Source organism: Mustela erminea, chromosome 13 (assembly GCF_009829155.1).
Source record: "Mustela erminea isolate mMusErm1 chromosome 13, mMusErm1.Pri, whole genome shotgun sequence".
Lineage (NCBI taxonomy): Eukaryota > Metazoa > Chordata > Mammalia > Carnivora > Mustelidae > Mustela > Mustela erminea.
In genome coordinates this window covers 58,385,640-58,406,343 of record NC_045626.1, presented here as the reverse complement: position 1 = coordinate 58,406,343, position 20,704 = coordinate 58,385,640, and the positions used below count along the sequence as shown (strand labels likewise).

The following is a 20,704-nucleotide window of genomic DNA, read 5'->3' as shown; positions in this document are numbered from 1 at the left end:
GGGCGCCTGGGTGGCTCAGTCATTAAGCGTCTGCCTTCAGCGCAGGTCATGATCCCAGAGTCCTGAGATCGAGCCCTGCATCAGGCTCCATGCTTAGTGGGAGGCCTGCTTCTCCCTCTCCCACTCCCCCTGCTTGTGTTCCCTCTCTCGCTATGTCTCTCTCTGTCAAATAGATAAATAAAATCTAAAAAAAAAAAAAAAAACCCCACATACACTTTTCTAATCATGATCACTTCTTTTGCAACACACTTATTTCATTTTGATTCATAAAACAGAGAATCGACAGGTTAAGGCACAAGAACTATGGAGATTCCTAATCTCCGTACATAGGTCAGGAGTAACAAGTGCAGACTCCAAGTTCTATATCCATGGCACCAGACAGAGTCCCACAGAGGGAAAGCTCTTAGGTGGCACCCCGGGATTGTATCCTGTGACTCTCAGAAGCATACAAATGTAAGCAAAGCCAAAAACGCAGTTCAGGTACTTACTGATTCCTTGAAAGAGCTCTTCGATATTAATAGCATTTTTCGCGCTTGTTTCAACCACAACAGCACCTATGGATTCAGCATATTCCTTAGCGTCCTTCAAGGGAACTTCCCTAGAAAAGAGGTCACACCCAGACAGAAATGAATGCTCATTTGTATAATACAAAACCCCAAAAAACCAAACAGGAAGCTCATGCAGAAACAGCTCCTTTATCTAAGTCTTGTTGAATAACCACTCGGTCTCTTGGCAAATACTGAGAGCTAGTATTTGTGAAAATGGTGAAAGTTTAAAACCTGGTCACTGGTATCCATGGAATTACAAGACCTTCCCCACCCTCCATATGTAAAATGCTGTGCCCGGTTCCACTGAAGGAAAGAATTCTAGAACATTAGAAAAACTCGTTAGGAAGATGGCCACATCCATTTCAGCTTGCAGAGTTCGGGCTGATTTCAATTCTTTTCCCATAAAAAAATGACTCGTAGTTTTTTTTAACTTGTCTGTGTGTATGTGCACGTACACACGTGTGCACGGTCCTGCAACACACATGCTCTTGCAGAACTTTGTGCATTTTGTCTTTCACATGTCAGCGAGAATATGCGACAGGATGTGAATGTCTGGAAATGACCATGGTTATAGCTAAAGGCTGTGATGCAATAGGACCAAACCAGACTTTTTCCTATAAAAGTCTGTTCCTGCAAAGATGTTAGGACATGAACTCTATTTAAATGAATAACCTAGAAAGACATTTATTGACCTATTTTTAATAGGAAGATGCTGTGGTGGCTCCGAAGATTAAAAAGACACCGTTCCTGTTCCCCCAGAAGTTTAGTCATTTATTCAACAAATATTTATTGAGTGGTTATTATACGCCAGTCTCTCTTGTAGGTGCTAGAGAAAACAGTAATCCCTGCCTTCTGGAACCTACTCTTGAGAGCAAAGACAAACATCCATGGTTACTCTAACTCACAACATTGTAACATTTGCAATATGAGGATAATAAAGGCAATAAAGCACTTGGAATGACAGGAAGTACAGAAGTACCAAAAGTACAGAAGTACAGGAAGGTACAGAAGTACAGAAAGTGTACAGATGTACAGGAAGTGTACACAAGTAGTACAGAAAGTGTACAGAAGTATATGAATATAGGTAGTTTATAGAAGTATAGGAAGTATACAGAGTACAGAAAGTGTACAGAGTACAGGAAGTATACGGATTCACAACGGAATGATACGGCATCAGAATGGAGAGAAGGTCAGTATGGAGCTGAGAAGGGAGGGGGTCGCCAGCAGCAATCCCGGCAAAGAGGCCGGCAGACACCCCCGACACCTGTCTCATGCCCAGCGGCCACTAAAGAACAAGACGGCAACAGGGTCAGCCCCACATTCTAGGGGAAAACGGTACACCACAGAGACAGGAGTGGGGAGGGAGGAGAAGAATTTGGAAGCTCTCGAAGGCTGTGGGCGGGGGAGAATACAACGCTGGACTAGACAGATGGCTACAGGAAAAGCAGAAAGGCGGACTGAAAATCAAAACTGGGAGCGGGGTAAAGAGACTGTATCCCCCTCCCAACTCCTTCCCTTCTCTCCAGCCCTCCAAATGCCTCCAAAAAGGCTATAACTGGATTATAAAGTTACTGGGGAAATCCATCCTTGGCATTTAAATTCATTATAGACCCCAAATCAAATGAGAGGAGGACTTTTCAGGAGTTTGGTGGAAAAGGGCTCAAGGAGAGGCTACCATAGTAAAGGCAGGGGCCCCAGGATTCCAAACCAGAGAAAAGAAGTCTCCTGAGTTCTGTCAGTTACAATCTGTACCGCCATCATCTTTCTTACCAAAGACCCTCTGGGAAAAGCTATGCTCCTTAAGCTGCCCTCTCTACTGTTTCCAACAGACAAACCACAGGCCTCTCACAAAGATTGAAGGGAGGAAAAAAAGAAACTTGAATTTTTTGGTGGCAATGAATTTTACATTTGAAACACCCTAGAAAAGGGTTTTTCGATGTTCAATTGGGCATGTTACCCTACTTTTTATTTCTTCCCGGCAGTCTTTATCAAAGCACAGATAGAAGGGTGGGGCTCATCTCTACCCAAATGAGGTTCAGGTAAGACAGGGTGTGCCTTGCTAATCTCCACCTGGGGGTAGGGGCGAGTCTGCCATCAAGGAGGCCTTGTAGACCCCTCAGGTTGAGAGCAGATTACAGTCACATGCTTCCCTAGCCCACCTCTCCTTAGTCCCTTTGTGAGACAAAGAGGAGTGAAGTAGGTTTTGCCAAGATTAAGGCAAGAACAAAGTCACTTGCTATAGAGTCCAAAATGTCCATCCTAGCATAACTGTAAGCCTGGGGGCGGGAGGCTCACCGTCTCACAGTCTACACGCTGCACCCGGAAATGGACAGATAAGAAAAGCATGTCCTCACACTTCTTCCGTGCTTAGAGACAGTCTTATGAAATAAATTATTTTCCCAAAATGACACAGTGAGTCTGGGCTGGAGGCAGGGTCTAAGACCCTCTGGCTCTGCCCCCTTTGCTCCCATCAGACCTTGACACCCAATTGGCACCCACATTCCAGAGGCCATTCTTTGGATCTTTATAGACAGAAAAAATGTGGGGTTCGAAAGATCCTCAAACTGTAAGATACTGGAGTCAGGGGAGGAGGCAAGGGAAGGGCATATCCCATCCTCTGAAGAACAGGTTCTTACTCAGCCTGGAGGGCCAGTGGAAGTCCCTCTAACAACGAACTGAAATCAGAAGGACCAACTCCCGAGTCTGTCAAAACAGGTTCCCTCTACTGTGGTATAAAAAGAAATAGGTATTTCCTTTCTCCTTGCTCCTTGGCACAGAGTTCCTGAAACCACGAAGTTACCTAGGTAATAGGTGTGTCCTTTGTTATTCGTAAAGAGCTCTAATATGCCAAACCTGAGTTTTTTTTATAGGTACAGGCCCCTACTGAGCTTCAGATAGGGATTGGTTGCCAGAGGACCCAACCCCGTGATTAGAGAGTTGAAATTTTCAGCCCCACTCTCCAACCCTGGGGACAGGAGAATTGGAGATTTAATTAATCATGACTAAGTAAGGAAACCTCCGTGAAAACTCTTGAGCTCAGGGCTTGGAGGGTTGGACTCGGTGAACATACGGAGGGGCTGGGAGCCCCTTGCTCTATGCATCTCTTCCCTTTGCCTGGTCCTGACTTGTATTCTTTAGAGGAAACCTATAATCCTAAATCTAGTGCTTTCCTGAGTGCATAGAACTCTGTTCTACTGAATTATCGAACCTTCTGTGGAGGGGACCTAAGAGCCCCCTAAACTGGTAGTCTGCTGGGAAGAAGTGAGGTTAACTTGGGGATACCCAAGACCTTCATCTGGCATCTGAAGTGGAGGGAGGGACAGTCTTGAAGGGCTGAGACCTTAATCTGTGGGATCTGTGCTGACTCCGTGTAGTAACTATCGGAATTTAAGCACCAGACGCCTGGTGGCATCGGCAAATTATCATTGGAACAAACAGGCACAACTACACACAACTAGTCTGAAGGAAGAGCCTTAAAAAGGTGAGAATTTCCTTCCTTGGGACCTCTTGCAGGTAAAATAGAAACCACTGGGAACGCCCCCAGCAGCATGTCAGGGTAGGCCCGCCACCCACAGCTAGAAGGAGGCCATCACTGGTCTTCTGTCATTAGGCTTGCATGAGACTATGGCATCTAATGGCTTTCGTTCATTTTTTTTTCAACAAACATTTACCAAGTGTCTGCCATATACTGGACATTGTGCTAGGCATTGGAACAGGTAGATTGAAACTAATTTTCCCAAGCCAGAGCGTAAACACAGCTAATCAATTTTGATGGGAAAAACGGTTTTTCGACTTTCTAGACAAACCTGTGTACAGAATTCTGGACTCCCAGAAATAACCCAGAGGAGTAACTGCCAGGGGCACCTGGGTGACTCGGTTAAGCCTCTGTCTTTGGCTCAGGTCATGAACCAGGGTCCTGGGATCGAAGTCCTAGTCAGGCTTCCTACTCAGCAAGGAGTCTGCTTCTCCCTCTCCCTCTGCCCCAGCCCCTGCTCGTTCTCTCTCTGTCTCAAATAAATAAAATCTTAAAAAAAAAAAAAAAAAAGAAAAACGACTTACTGCCAACCAGCCAGGAAGTGCAAGAAGTGTAGATGGGGCATCCTTCTCCCTTGGCACCCTTCCCACAACTGCCCCTTCAGCCCCTACCTTACATATCAGCGTCACCGAGGGTTTCTTTCTTTCTTTCTTTCTTTTTTTAAAATATTTATTTATTTGATAGACAGAGATTACAGGTAGTCAGAAAGGCAGGCAGAGAGAGAGAGGAGGAAGCAGGCTCCCCGCTGAGCAGAGAGCCTGATGCAGGGCTCTATCCCAGGACCCTGAGACCATGACCTGAGCTGAAGGCAGAGGCTTTAACCCACTGAGCCACCCAGGCGCCCCTGAGGGTTTCTTTCTTAACTGTCTGACGTCCTACCCCCCACCGGAAAGCAGCCACAGGCAGGCACAGTGGCCAGGATGCAGAGCCAACGGAAGACATGAAAGGCAGAGAAAGTGGGAAAGCTGGAGATCGGGGGAGGCTACCATCCCTTCCCCAGGAAAACACTAAATTCAAGGGACATCAGAAGAGACCAGAGTCAGGGTCGGGACCAAGAGCAGAGTGATGGGGAGAGAGAGCAATATGGCTCAGGCTTAGGGTGGAAACACACAGAAGGGGAGTCTTCTTTTAACCCAGGTCTGATGTTAATCAGCTTATACTTCGGCGTGGCCCACACAGTGGCCTGTCACGTGTCTCAGACCCAGGCAGAGGCCGGAGCAGGCTACAGCACTCGGAGGCTCTCCATAGGGGAGGAGGTCACAAAACAGCATTCTTGTGGGCTCCAGAGTTTTCAACGGCTGCACTGCCCAGCAAGGGTCCTTGTTTCGTTGTTCAAGAGGTAACCTGGTAACATGGCAGCTGACTCATTCTAATTTCAAAGGTGTTTAATTCTCCGTGATCCTCCCCCATTGATGGCAGAGGAAGAGGAGGGCAACCACCCCAAGAAGGAATTCCTGAAGCCCTACCTGAGAGGGAGGGCATTCAAAGCTTAAGGTAGACTAAAGGCAGAATGATGCTGTCCCCCCTAGGGGTTCATCAGGAAGGTTCAGTTCCATGGGTTCCTCCTGGAAGTCAATAGAGATAGGTGACTCCCACGGTACTTCCCCTGCCCCAGGTCTTATGCCCCTCATTCTACTAGATGGGATGAATGCTTTATAGCAATTCTACATGTTAAGAAATTTGATATTATAAAGTGCTCAAAACAATACTCAGAACTTAATCAGTGCTATATCAGTGTTTCTTTAATCAGTTGCTGCAAAGCTATATCAGCAAGGATGGTGGCATGGCACCATTTTCTTACAGAATGCCCCCAGAAAGACTGAGGAAATGATGCAGATGGAGGAAACAAGTGAACAGGAGGCTCAGACTAACTGTTTCAGAATCTGAAGGTCCTTCACAGGTTTATGTGACTCAACCCCTTCATTTTATGGTCCAAGAAAGCTTGCGGGCCACTCATTGCTATTCCACAGAAGAATGAGTGAATACAGGCTACATCAGCCAACTCATTAAATACATTAATTTTGATAAATTACCCCAAAGTTAAATTGCCTCGTATTTTGAAGTCTTTGTCTATGAAAAAATCTGACATTAATTCTGAGTAACTTGTATTCAAAGTAATAACTTTTCTTTTCTTTTTTTTTTTTTTTTAAAGATTTTATTTTTTTATTTGACAGAGAGAGACAGAGACAGTGAGAGAGGGAACACAAGCAGGGGGAGAGGGAGAGGGAGAGGGAGAAGCAGGCTTTCCACTGAACAGGGAGCCTGATGTGGGGCTTGATTCCAGGACCCCGGGATCATGACCTGAACCAAAGGCAGATGCCTAATGACTGAGCCACCCAGGTGCCCCTAAAAATGGTAACTTTTCATAAGCATGAATATATCTTACTCTGTGACATTTTATGCATGTTCTTTAACTACTTTGGTTCACATGATTTGAATTTTTTTCTTATTTATTTGTAAATGCTCTTTGCATATTAAGAAACCTAGTCCTTTGTAACATATTTTCCACATTTCTTCAGCTTATCTTTTGTGTTCAGATCTTTGCCACATGGAAGTTTTTATGTAGTCAGACTTTCTATTATTTTCCTCTATGTTTTCTGAGTTTTATGTCATGATTAGACAGTTCATTCTAACTTCCAAGATTATTTTTAACAGTCATCTGCTTTCTGTAACTTTTATGGTTTTGTTATTTTACATTTAAATCCTCGTCCCACTTTCAATTTATTTTTTCTCATTTTCTCCATGACTAGTTAATTATTCCAAGACCATTTATTGAACTATCCCTTTTTATACTTATTTAAAAATTATCTTTATCATATACTAAATTTCTCTATGTATTTCACCCTGTTTCTTGATTGTCTCATCTATTTAATGATTTTCTGTGCAATTCTGTGACAATGCTATATTGTTTTCTTACTCAATCATTAAAATAGATATCAATATCTGTTGGGATTTGTCCCTTCAATACTATTTCTACCTATTTATTATTATTTTTTTAAAAGATTGATTGATTGATTTTAGAGAAAAGAACAGGGGAAAGGGCTGAGGGACAGGGAGAAAGAATCCCAAGCAGACTCTGCGCAGTATGGAGCCTGACCTGGGTCTCGATATCACGACTCCAAGATTATGACCTCAGCTGACATGAAGAGTCGGATGCTCAACCAAATGAGCCAACCCAGGTGCCCCTCTGTTTATTTTTCTAGATGAATTTTAGGATCATTTTGTAAAACTCTTTTTAAATGTCTTTTTGGTAATTTGAGTGGAATCTCAGTGAATTTGTGGTTTAATTTAGAGCAAACTGACATTTTTACAATACTGAGTTTTCCTATCCAAGGAAAAGTATACCTTTTCATTGATTTAAATGTTTTGTGTCCTACCACAGCTTGTATGTTTTATCTATATAGTTCTTGCTCATTATTTGCTAAATTCATTCCTAGGATTTAAAATATTTCAAAATTTAAAAAGGACACACACACCAGAAAAGCTTATTTCTAGGTATTTGAGGTTTGTATTGCTATTATAAAGTGGGTTTTAACATTGATTTGATTGGTTTTCTAGTTGGTTAGTATCTGTAGATAGGTGAAGAATAATTGTGCACTAGACAACCTTGGTTTTCCTGGTCCTGCTAACAATTCAAACACCTCCCATGAAAATGAGGATCACGTGATTCATATATCAGATTGCCAAAGATGAAAAAGTTTAGTATCTGCAGTGTTAGAGCCCAGAGAGAGAGGAAAAGTGATGCTCACACACTGTTGGCAGAATGACCATGTATTCCAAAGAGCTCATGGAAGTTTAAATGCAGAACAATCATAATCTCTAAGAAGTTTCCAGAACTTAAACACATTAAGTTGAAAGAAAAAAACAAACAAAAAAAACCCAACCACATAAGTTGATGCTAAAAACAAAGACAAAATGAGGACAAACGTTCAAGATTCCTATAGTCGGTCACAGAGCAATCATAATTCAGCCTTCTCTAGACAACCTCAGAAGATGCCCATGAATTCTCTCAGGGACTCATCTCTCAGGTGTGTTCTACAGACCACTGTCTTCATGATTATTCTGGACTCATTACAAAAGAAGATCCTTTCTGAACCAGAAAGGCCCATTAGGCAAGTCCCAGAAATAGGTATTCGGACAACGTCCCAACGGCTTCTTATGCATTCTATGGCTTGAGCATAACTCTTCTAAGGGGTAGACTGTAAAACACTGAGTTTGTTATTTCTGCAGTCTATCCAATTCACAATCTGATACTACGAAGTCATGAGTTTGGAAATCTGTATTAAGATGACTACATCTGGGGTGCCTGGGTGGCTCAGTGGGTTAAAGCCTCTGCCTTCGGCTCCGGTCATGATCCCAGTGTCCTGGGATCAAGCCCTGCATCAGGCTCTCTGCTCGGCAGAGAGCCTGCTCCACCTCACCTCTCTGCCTGCCTCTCTGCCTACTTGTGATCTCTCTGTCAAATAAATAAATGAAATCTTAAAAAAAAAAAAAAAAAGATGACTACACCTAGGACATAATCAAATACACAGGTCTCAGGCAATATTTTACAAGTGATAAAATAAAAGAAGAGTGGCCCCATGAGCTCTTCCCAAAAGAAACTTTCTGGTGGCCTGGGTCTGTTCTAGAAGGTATATTCTATTTCTAAACCACCGGAACAGCAATAACCAAGCATTTCATATTCTGCCAAACTCCTGGAATAAAGCAGTTAACATTTCACTTAAAAAGTTTTGCCCTATCAAGATGCCTAGATGGCTCAGTCAGTTAAGCGTCTGCCTTTGGCTCAGGTCCTGGGATCGAACCCTGCCTTGGGGGTGGGAGTGGGGATCCCTGATCTGCAGGGACCCTGCTTTTCTCTCTCCCTCTGCTCCTCCCGCCATTCGTGCTCGCTCATATTATCTCTTTCAAATGAATAAAGGAAATCTTTTAAAAAGCAAGTTTTGCCCTATATTGTTCCTCTCTCCCCCAGCCACAGCCCCCTTCCAAGGTCAAGCTTAGAAGACCAACTAAGCAGGCTAGGAGGAAGTGGCAAGGTTACAGTGAGCAGGATGCGGTTGTTCAATGTCTGGTGGAATTCTTTTTTGTCAAAACCATCCAACATGTTTAAGGTATTCTTGCCAAAAGCAGTAGCAATCATTCACAACATTCTGTCAGAACCATGCGGAGGAGGGCTGCTGTCTGCAAAGGCTGCCGTGAGCCACGAAATGGTCTCAGCCCTCAGCCCTCCCCACTCCCTCAAGCAGCCACTGAATGAATAAGCAGGGCAAGTTGTGTCACATTAGCTCACACTTTCTCTAACTGTGCAAGAGGTCTGTGTACCAATTTGACGAGGCCACCAGTTTAGCAATAATTAAAGCAGCAAAATTTAAAATGTTTAAAATGCTCATTCTTATAGACAACCAGATTGGTTTCCCTGTGAGGTGGAACTAAAACCAAATGAACTTTAAAAAAAAAAAAAAAAAAGTGTAATTACCACCTTTGCAGCAAAGACCTGATGGGTCTTTCATTTACAATGAGATAAGTGCTTACGGTTAAAGCCCTCACCATGTGCACCCTGGGAAGTGTTTCTGTTCCCATGGGACCTTGCTTACTTATTCATGTGTGTCCATAACTGCTATTCACCTGGGGCCACATTCCTGGTGTCGAGTTCAAACAAGCAGTGTCAGGTTCTCGCCACAGACTTAAATGGATTGTTTCTCATGGAAAATGTCAGCCTTTGAACTGAATGAGAACGGAGAACGGAGCAGAAAACACAGGTTCTTTAGGGAGACCTGGCCATTCCTTTGCTTCTTAAGACCCCTTTCTCCAGACAGAAGTTGAAGCTAGTCCTAAGAAGGCCGGAGAGAACCACAGGAAAGAGTTTCAAACCCTCTGAGGAGAAGCTGATCGGCTGCCATCTTCCCTCGGTCATTTGGAAAGGATTCTCCCTCATGGATTGTGTTTGTCCTTTTTATAAGATGCAATAGAGCATGATGGTCAAGAACACGGGCTCCGGGACAGATGGGCAGGTGTAAAGCTGTACCAACACCCTTTTAGGTACAAGACCTGACACAAGCACCTTAGCCTCCATGTCTCAATTTCCTCATCAAGGCGGGAGAAGGAGAGAGACTCTTTTACAGGATTGTGAAGATTATCGTGAACTACTTATAATAGCATGTGGCACATAGGAAGAATGACCACTACCTACATGAACAGTATAAAAATAGAAGTAATTATTGTGCTGCTTCAAAGAAATCATTGAAGAGGCTATAATCCATAATAGAAGTGACATTCTGAAACTCTGAAACTTTGGGCAGCATGGAAAGTGCAAGGAAAAAGATTACTGTATCCTCTGGGATGCCTGGCTGGCTCAGTCGGTAGAGCATATGACTTTTGATCTCGGGGTTGTGAGTTGAGTCCCAGGATGGGTGTGGAGATTACTTAAAAATAAAATCTTAAAAAAAAAAAAAAGATTATTGAATCTTCTAAGAAAATCTCTAAGAACAAAAATCTTGCCACTCTGCTTTATAACACATCTGTTGATGACTTTACACTTGGTCTTCGCCAAAAGGCTGAAAAGCGATTACATCTGTTGATGACTTCAGAAAACATCCTTCCCCTGCCCCCTAAAGAAGGTTAAAATGAACTATGTGCTTCTGATTTTAGAATCCAGAGGCATCAAAATGAACTTATGTTTATCTCACTATAGATGCAGATGGATAGATGTAGAAATAATTACAGTTGACTTTTGAGCAACATGATTCGAGGGGCACAGGTCTATGTACATAAATACTATACTGTACTCATAAATGTATTTTCTCTTATGATTTCCTTAATAACATTTTCTCTTCTCTAATTTGCTTTGTTATAAGAATATAGTATATAATACATATAACATATGAAATATGTGCTGATGACCTGTTTCTATTATCAATAAGGCTTCTAGATATATTTTTGGAAAGTCAAAATTATACCCAGACTTCAGGTGGAATGGGGGGTCAGCACCACTGACCCCCCATGTTGTCCAAGGGCCAACTGACAAAAATGCATGCACACTTGAGCAAGTATACATACTGCATTTCCTAGCTCCGCTTGCTCTAAGGTCCTAGAACCAGTGACACCCCAGTGTCAATGAGCCAATACAGCCCATATTTTGGCTTTTAAATACCATTCTTCAATAAGAAGAACTAGAGCTCCTTGGAGAAATGGCTGATTCTAGGGCCGAAGCCCAAAATATGCAGGATGAGTCCGTAACATCTTGTTATGCCAGAAAGGAAGGAAGTGCCTAAAAATCCAAATGATAAGCATATGTTAAAGGGACACAGGAGCCAAAAGAAAGAACTCCCAGTGGCCAAAGCTGGAACCGTTGGAACAACAGATGAGATAACACAGTACTGCAGTATAACCTAAAGCATAAAATAAACATCTGTGAGTCCATTCTGATATAAATAAATGGCTGAATAAACTAGTTAAGTGGGTAGAAGTGACAAATTTCATCTGCAGAAGAATTCTGAATAATGTATGTGGATATTCCTCTCTCTCTTTCTTTTAAAGATTTTATTTATTTATTTATTTGAAAGAAAGAGAGAGCACAAGCAGGGGGAGGAGCAGCCAGAGGGAAAAGCAGGCTCCCTGCTGAGCAAGGAGCCCCATGCAGGATAGATCCCAGGACCCTGGGATCATGACCTGAGCCAAAGGCAGACGTTTAACTGACTGAGCCATCCAGGCATCCCTAGATCTGTCTCTCCAGGAGGGGGAGCGTAATCCCTACCCTTTGAGTGTGCACATAGACTTCCTTCCAAGAGAGCAGTAGGGAAAGTAGGGGGAAGTAAATGTATGGTGCGGAAACCTGACAAACACTACCTCAGCTGGGTAACCAAGGTCAGCATCACCAGTGGTAATTAGTAAGTAATGAAAATAGCACTTTACCACTGTGGTCTTCCTCACCCAAACCCATAACCCCAGTTTAATCATGAGAACAATGTCAGACAAACTCTAATTGAGAGATATTCTCCAAAATACCCAACCAGGACCCGTAAAACTATTGAGGTCATCAGAAAAAAAGAAAGTCTGAGAAACTATCACAGCCCAGAGGAGCCTGGAGAGTCATGTCAACTAAGTGTATTATGATACTCAATATTCCGGATGGGATCTTAGAACTAAAACAAAGGACATCAGAGAAAAATTGATGAAATCTGAATAAAGTATGAACTTTAGTTAATAATGAAGTATCAATATCAGCTCCTTAGTTGTGACAAATGTCCTACTGTAATATAAGATGCTAATAGTAGGGGAAAATTGGGGCATCTGTGTGGCATAGTTGTTTGGGTATCTGACTCTTGGTTTCAGCTCAGATTGGGTCTCAGGGCTGTGGGATTGAGACCCCCTGTCGAGCTCCATGCTCAGCAAGGAGTCTGCTTGGTACTCTCCCTCCCTCTCCTTTTGCCTCTCCCTGCCTCTAAAATAAATAAATAAATAAATAAATAGATCTTTAAAAATTATATGGGAACTCTTCATACTACATTTTCAACGTTTCTATAAATGCAAAACTATTCTGTTTTTTTTTTTAAGATTTTTATTTTATTTATTTATTTGACAAAGAGAGACACAGCAAGAGAGGAGTGGGGGAGGGAGAAGCAGGCTCCCCGCTGAACACGAGTCCTATGTGGGACTCAATTCCAGGACCCCGGGATCATGACCTGAGCTGAAGGCAGATGCCTAAAAACTGAGAAACCCAGGCACCCCAATGCAAAACCAAAACAAAAGGTCTACTTAATTTTTTTAAATTAGCCATAAAAATAAATACACATACACCCAGCATACACATTACCACATGTAGGTTTCAGTCCTAACACTCCCCCCACTTTCACCAGACCACAACATATCCACTTCCAAACCATACACACTTTTGATATCTTCTCCGGGGCCAACTAGGAATATTAGTTAAAGTGATTACAGACCATTTATCAGAATCTCTGATAAAGCTATACGAATTCAGACATGTAGTATTGGCACATAGATGGATAGACAGGCCAATGGAACAGAATAAAGAGCCCCGTTCATAAATGATATGTGACATATGAATGAGATTGTGTACGTCTGTGGGGAAAGTATGGACTTTACAACCAACACAGCTAACCATCTGGACAGCTATCAGGGAAACCTTAGACAGCAGATATAAAAATCAATTTCCAGTGATCTAAAGACAGATAGGGACATAAAACTGTAAGGTTTTAGAAAGATAATCAGCATAGGAATATCTTCATGATCTCAGGGGCGTGGAAAGTCTTCTTAAATAAGACTCTTTCCGCAGCCAAAAAATATATAAATAAATAAACACCCAAAGCACAAAGGGAAAACATCAATAAATTCTATTACATAGGAATTAAGGACTTCTGATAATGCAAAGACAAAAATAAAGATCAGGAAGCTGAAACATAAATTTGAAGAAAATATTTCAATACATACATATGTTTAGGGAATACACACACACACACACACACACACACACACACACACATATTTTAAATCCTTTAAATATACAAGATTAGGGTAAACAACCCAACAGAAAAAGTGGCAAGACTTGAACAGGCTCTTCACATAAGAGGAAACTGAAGGGACCCCTAAACATGTAGGAAGATGCCAACTTTCTTGGTAACTGGGGAAAGGCGAGTGGAAATTACTCTCAGATGTAATTTCTTACACCCTCACATCTTATGGTACTAAGACTGAGGGAAGTAGAGCAGCAGGAGGTCCCACACACCACTGGTCCCCACTGCAGAAAGCATTGGTGTTACCTAGGAGAACTGAGTGTGTGCTCACCCTGCGGCTCAGCAATTAAACTCTTACCCACTGGAGTTCGAAAAATGTGTACACACAGCACTTCAAGACGTATGAGACTATCCAAGAAGCCATAGTCACAGTAAGGCCACGCCAGAAATAACTCAAATACCCCTCATGAAGGATGAGTAAACTGTGTCATGCTCATAAAGAATAGTATACAGCAATGAAAATGAACAAAATCCAGCTAACATTCATCAGGATGAATCTCCCAGAAATGTTAAGTGCAAGAGACAAGTCATCACGTAATAGGTACAGTCATATTCCAATGAAAATAAAATTCAAAAACTGGCAAACCTAAATCTTTTATTTAGTAATGCAAATGTGAGTCGTAAAGCATAGAAGAAGCAAAGAAACGATGATCCCAGAAGTCAGGGTTATTTCTGGGGGGAGATGGGGGATAGGGTTGAGAAGGAAGGCTTACTCACTGATACATGGTCATTTGTTTTATTCTTTAAAATTCCCATGATCCTTTAAAATATACATCAATGTTTTATATATTCTTCATTAAGAATATTTTACAAGGGGAAAAAAAAGGAAAATTCCAGACATCCTCGCTGGGCTCCCTCCCGGAGCTCAGACTTCAGTTCCTTCCGTCCCATGTCCATACCAGCATCAGATACGGGTTTACCCGCTGGCACAGCATCAGAAGGAAAAGCGCATCTCGGACCACAAAACGCACACTTAGCAGCACACACTTGACTCATCTCACATACAGAAAACACCGTGTGCATTTTAATACTGGCCATGATATTTACAGACCTTCCGTGGTGGCTTTTGATGTTCCTTGGCTTTTGGGCTTTAGTATTTGGAATAAGCTGGATTTTCGCGATCCAGCATCTCGAGTTCCATTACTTGGTTTGTATCATATTAAACAAACTCTTATACTCCTTTTTGGCCCACCATCAAGATGGGACTGAGATTTGGAGGCATATATAAGAAATAAAAGCAATGTATGTATACTTAGCAAAAAAAAAAAAAAAAAAAAAACCCACACCAAAAAACATTTATTTCCAGATGTATCTTTATCTGCTAAAGGCCTCAGGTTGATCCAAAAAATTGAAACAACCAATGCCTGGTGATTGCAGACGTGGTCGGTGTATTTGTGGGAAAGCTGTAGGAGGATCATCCTGGCTGCCAAGTCCAGGTCTCCCTCCAGCTCTCACACAGGAGATTGTACCAATCGCTTGCTCAAGGATCTAGAATGGCTCCCACAGCCCTTGCCTTGAGGCTGGCAAGTACATTTCATCTCCTTAACTGGTGATAACCACAGGAAGCATTGTTACAAAGGAGCCTGAGGCCACATAGGCTCAGGAGACAATAGGGCCATGACTGGCAGGTAAAGAATGGTGTCAGGGGTACAAGAGATGGGCACGTAGGAGGAAGAAGCCCCAGCTCCACTCACTCACTCTTCATTCTTTTAAGCCAGGCATAAACTATCCCCTCAGTATCCTTGTATCTCCCGCCATTCCGCAGGCAAATGGCAAGGTAAGTAAGTGTTCTTCAGGATCTCTCCTCCATAATACATGCCGAACTCCCTCCCACCTCCATGCCTCTGTCCATTACCTTCCCTTCCTGGAATTTCCTCCTACCTGACTGATCCCTGACAGGGCAGCTGAGGGCACACTTCATCCGTAAGCCTTTCCAAATCACTCCAGATGACTACAGACTTCCCTTTTCCTGAATTCTTTTGTCTCTTCTGCACCATGACATTTGGAGCTTTATTAAATATAGTCTTGTATTTACTCGTTAGATCGTTTCCTCCTATGCGTACTACTCTTGGCTTTCCAAATAGACGCAAATAGCTCTATGGAAAATACTTTCCTCTCTTTTCTTGTACTTCCCATAGAATGTTGCTGCACACACACAAAAACTACCAAAAATTACTTGTTAATTTTAGTTAAACACTGAGAGGACCAATTTCCTTCCTTCTACTATAACCGAGTTCCACTTAGACCTCGAATGTTCTTTTCTTGGACTATCACCTCTTCACTTCAGGGAGTGTCTTGCCCCACTGGGAGCAGCTCCTCCAATCTCTCTCAGTGTTGTGCTAAGAGATACCAGAGCCTGGAGACCCTGATTCCAAGAGGGGCGTGAGGACACTTGGTCCCTGGTTAACTCCTGGGTGATATCTACAGGGGATGGGAGGAACCTTAGGCAGAGGGAGCTAGTGATAAAGGAGCCATTTCCAGTTCTTGTAAGAGCCCACCACCCCCCTGAGTAGAAGCTCCCTTCCAATCTCCAAGCCCTTGTCTCCATCATCAGTTGGGTTGGGTAACTTCCTACGGCTACCATTTGCAAGATAAAATATCTTAAGCTTGAGGGGAGTTCTCCTATCAGCACTTCTCCTCCACGATCCCTCCCTCACACTTTCTGATTTGTTTACAGCTCTAACCTACCAGTGAGGTGTGGGATTCCAAAAAAAAAGCCAGTGGGACACACCTAAGCTTGAAGAGCAGGTCAAATTAGAATCCATTACAAGAAATCCAATGTCCAAATGATGAAGAAAGGCAAGAAGAGTTTGGGGGAGTCCAAGGGGATTTGTAGACAAGGCCAAGAGTTCAAAATAAGGAAAAGAAGATCAAGCCAAAGAAACAGGCCTGGGATCTACACGAGGTAGGACAAGGGTAGAAGTAATTTCTACCAAGAAAGTACTTACAATGATGGCTACAGGTCAAGGCTTGTTTGCTAGGCTGATGGGGAAATTTGAAGGGGTGGGGGTGGGGGTGGGGGTTCTGGCCAGGAGAGGATAGGATCTCCTTTCCTTCCTCTGACACCTGAAGGATCTTTCCCCCATTGCCAACTACAACAGACGATTCTTCCTGAGCAGGCTTTCTTGTGAAAATACCACAGCCACGTGACCCTAATACCTTGCCCAAGCTAAAGGCAGCCAATAAAGGCTGGATATGAAAAAGTCCCAGTGTTCCAGGAGGCACAAGGTGCTGGCCTAAGCAGGAGCCTGATATTAATTAGATGGAGATAAACCCACCACATCTTTCCTTCTGGCAACTCTCAGTGTGAGATGCAAAAGAGAGGGGGCCAGAGTATGGGAACGGCTTCTAAAGGGGTGACAGGGTGATGGGTCAGGGGTGCTGGATCCTGAAAGCTGGAGAGCCACTGTTTCCATTCTCCCTAAGGGCAGGATGGTGGGAGGGAGGCCCCAGAAGGTATGGCCCACGCAAGCCTGGGTCTATGTCCAAGTTTTCTGCACTACCTCATTCTTCCCCATCATCAACTCCTATCACCTAACATAGTGCTTTTTCAAGGATGGCCCTTGGAGGTTTGCAAAAGGACCACTTTACAAAATTCACCTATCCCCAGCCTGCCACTGCCCGTTGGATCAGAATCTCGGGACCTAGGTTTCTGGAATCGGCATGAGTCTCATGTTCATGGAACTTTCCAAACTACTGAAGCAAGGTGACCTACTTCTCTTTTTCTTTTCAAGACTCATCTGCTCCAATTCTCTGCCAGACCCAGGACAAGGCTGGGCAGTCTCTTGTGGGCTCCCAGACTTCCTGAAAAGAAGGTTTCTTTTCTCTCTAGACCCCAGGCCAAAGCTGCCCTCCTTAGAGCCACCTGGAATGAGCCCCATGCCACACATTACTTGTTCGAAAGTCCAATGACCCACCACCGCTTGGCACTGATGCCAGCGTCTTCTGCCACTGAAGCGACACAAATCACACAGCTTCTCCTGTGTGCTCTGGGCTGCCCCTCCCTTCTAGTCCACGGGCCTCTCAGGTCCTACACGATCAATCCAGTGGAAGTTCTGCTACTTTCTTTCAATTCTGTATTTCCCTAGAATGTCCCCAACTTGGCAATGGAGCAGTGGGGAGGGAGATGGAACCTTGTTTCTCAGGCCCCATCAGGAACTGCATACTCTCCTGCCCGGGCAGTGGGCATCGGAACTTTTCTCAAAGGCACATCTTCACTGCCAGGAAGAAAAGTGACAATGATGAGCACCTACAGTGTGTTGTATCTCCTGGGACAGAGCTACATACAGTGGGGCCGATTCCAGTTTGCCTCCAGGCCGCAGATTTCACAGTCACTTGGGCACAAGGACATTTTGTCGAGAACTCAAGAGAGTCAGAGAAATACCACAAAGATCAGGTACCTAATAAAACAAGCCAGAAGTCCTGAATTCACCCGACCAGGAGATTTTGAATGCCTTTGACTCTGCATCGTGTGCTCAGACCTACATCCATCTTTGAGAACATGGAAGCATATAAAACACAGTGATGGGATGTTAGGACGTGTCCTCCATGAAGCACTTCTGTATGCGCATGCCTCAAGTGGGCTGCGTCAAGTTCAAAGAGTTAATTCCATTTAAATTCCAGTACACTCTCCAAACAGGCCAGGCATACCTCTTCTTACTGACCTACGAGCTTCCAGAACCGAAGTTCGTTAGAGGACACTGCCTCCACCTGTGGCCATGGTTACACGTGCACGTCAGATCTACACCCTCTCCAAGCCCCAAGGAAAAATAAAATACAGCTTTCTGGCAACTACAGAAGGGCAAAATGTTTTAGAATTAAAGTAAAAGAAGGTCAAGCTCTAAATAAGGTCTGGAGTAAAGAGGTTTGGCTAACTCCCCAGAAAAATCATACCAGCGGGCACAATCTGGAGCAGACAGATCGGCTGACCGAGAACTTGATTCCACAGCCATGGAAAGGAGTCAACGGCAGATGCCCACTAGGCCCTATCATTTACTGGACTATTCCAGTCTAGCAGCCGGCAGTTTATACAAGGACTAATACACCCGGCTTCCCCTTCCCTGCTTTCCTAGATGGGGGTTTTAATATAGTTATCCTGTTTTTCTTTTGCACATTGGGTTTGTTGGGGATGGTGAAATTCATCATCTGGCCCAGTGTGTTTATAAAACTTCTGTCGATCATATATAATGCATATATAACATTTAGATATAGGGGTGTGGATGTCTCTGTAATATATACATATATATCCACATATATGCCACTGTTCTAATATTTACTTATTACCTAAATCAACCTTTTGTTCATTAAATTTTTTTATTGAGATCATTGTAGACCCACCTACAGTTATAAGAAATAGATTTCTTGTACACTTTGTCCAGGTTCCCCAAATTATAACATTTTGCAAAACCATGGTATGATATCACAAATAGGATACTGACACTGGTATACTGTCTTATTTAGATTTCCTGCCTTACTGGTACTCATCTGTGTGTGTGTGTGTGTGTGTGTGTGTGTGTGTGTTAGGCTCTATTTTAACCCTTGTGTAGGTTCATGTCTCCACCACCACAGAGAAGACACCAAATAGTTCCAACATCACAAGGATCCCTGCTCTTGCCCTTTTAGAGCCACACCCACTTTCCTCCCCTTCACGTGCCCACCACGTCACCCCTAAACAGACCCCCTGGCAACCACGAATAAGTCTTCTATTTCTAAAATATTTTCAACTCAAAATCTCATATAAATGAAATAATATACAATGAACCCTCTGAGATCAGCTTTATTTGCTCAGCATAATTGCCCTGGAGGTTCGATCCAGGTTGCCTGTAGCCATGGTTTGTTCCTTTTTACTGCTGCATACTATTCCATGGCATGGATGTGCCACAGTGTGCTGAGTCATTCACCTTTAAGAGGATATCTGGGCTGATTGCAGTTTGGGGCTACTATTTAAAAAAAAGAAGCCTCCATGAATATTCATGTGCAGGTTTTATATGAACATAAATTTTCATTTCTCTGTAATAAGTGCCCAAAGTATGATTGCTGGGCATATGGTAATTGCATATTTAGCTTTAAAAGAAACTGCCAGACTGTTTTCCAGGATGTACTATTTTACACGCATACTGGCAACATATGAATGTGCTAGTCTGTCCACATCCTTGCCAGCATTAGGTGTTATAACTCTTTTATTTCAGCGATTCTGACAGGTCTGCTTATGATGCTTAAACACCTTTTCATGCCTATGCTTACCATCTTGATACTCTTCAGGGTGAAATATACTTTGCTCATTTTCGAATTAGATTTTTTTAACCATTAAGTTGTAAGTGTTCTTTGTATAGCCTACATGCTTATCCTTTGTCAGATATATGGTTTGCAAATAGTTTTGCCCAGCCTGCAGCTTGCTTTTTAAGCTCTTTACACGGGCTTTCACAGAGCAATGTGTTTTCAGTTTTGATGAGGTCCAGTTTATCAATCTTTCCTTTATATGGAGTGAGCTTTTGCTGTCAAGTCTCACGACTCTTTACCTAGCTGCAAATCCTCAAGATTTTCTCGTAGTTTTTCTAAAAGTTTTACAGTTTTACCTTTGACATTAAGCCCTTGTGATTTTTTTTCTAGAGTAATTGTTATAAAGTGTGAGGTTTAGGTTGCAGTCTTCTCCCTTCTATGGATGTCCAATTACTTCAGTACCATTCATTGAAAACTAGGGGAAAAGGAGCAAAGCAAAACCAAAGCACAGAAGAAAGGAAATGGTGCACAGAGAGAAAATAAAAGGAATAGAAGAAGAGTGGAAAGAAATCAGTGAAACTGAATGTTGGTTCTTTGCAAAGATCAACAAAACTGACAAACCTTCAGCTACAGAAGAAAGTTAAAATTTCTAAAATCTGGAATGGAAGAGTAGACATCCCTGCTGACCTTACAGAAAAGAAAAGGATTACAAGAGAACACTGTGCACTACACAAACAAATGAGAGAACTTAGGTTCCTAAAAATGTATAAACTATTCTAACTCAAGAAATAATAGAAAACTTGAATATACCTATAGCAAGTAAAGGAATTGGATTAGTATATAAAATCTTTCCACAAAAGAAAAGCCTGGGT

General features: G+C 42.8%; 1 protein-coding gene across 1 annotated transcript in view; it reads right to left on the bottom strand.

The window, feature by feature from the left end:
• The window catches only part of RAB31 (RAB31, member RAS oncogene family), a 130,356-nt gene that overhangs the window by 15,471 nt on the left and 94,181 nt on the right, over positions 1–20,704 (bottom strand). The window contains exon 6 of the mRNA XM_032309492.1: positions 489–598. Within this exon, the coding sequence (XP_032165383.1) occupies positions 489–598 (110 nt within the window). The remainder of the gene's footprint in view (positions 1–488; positions 599–20,704) is intronic.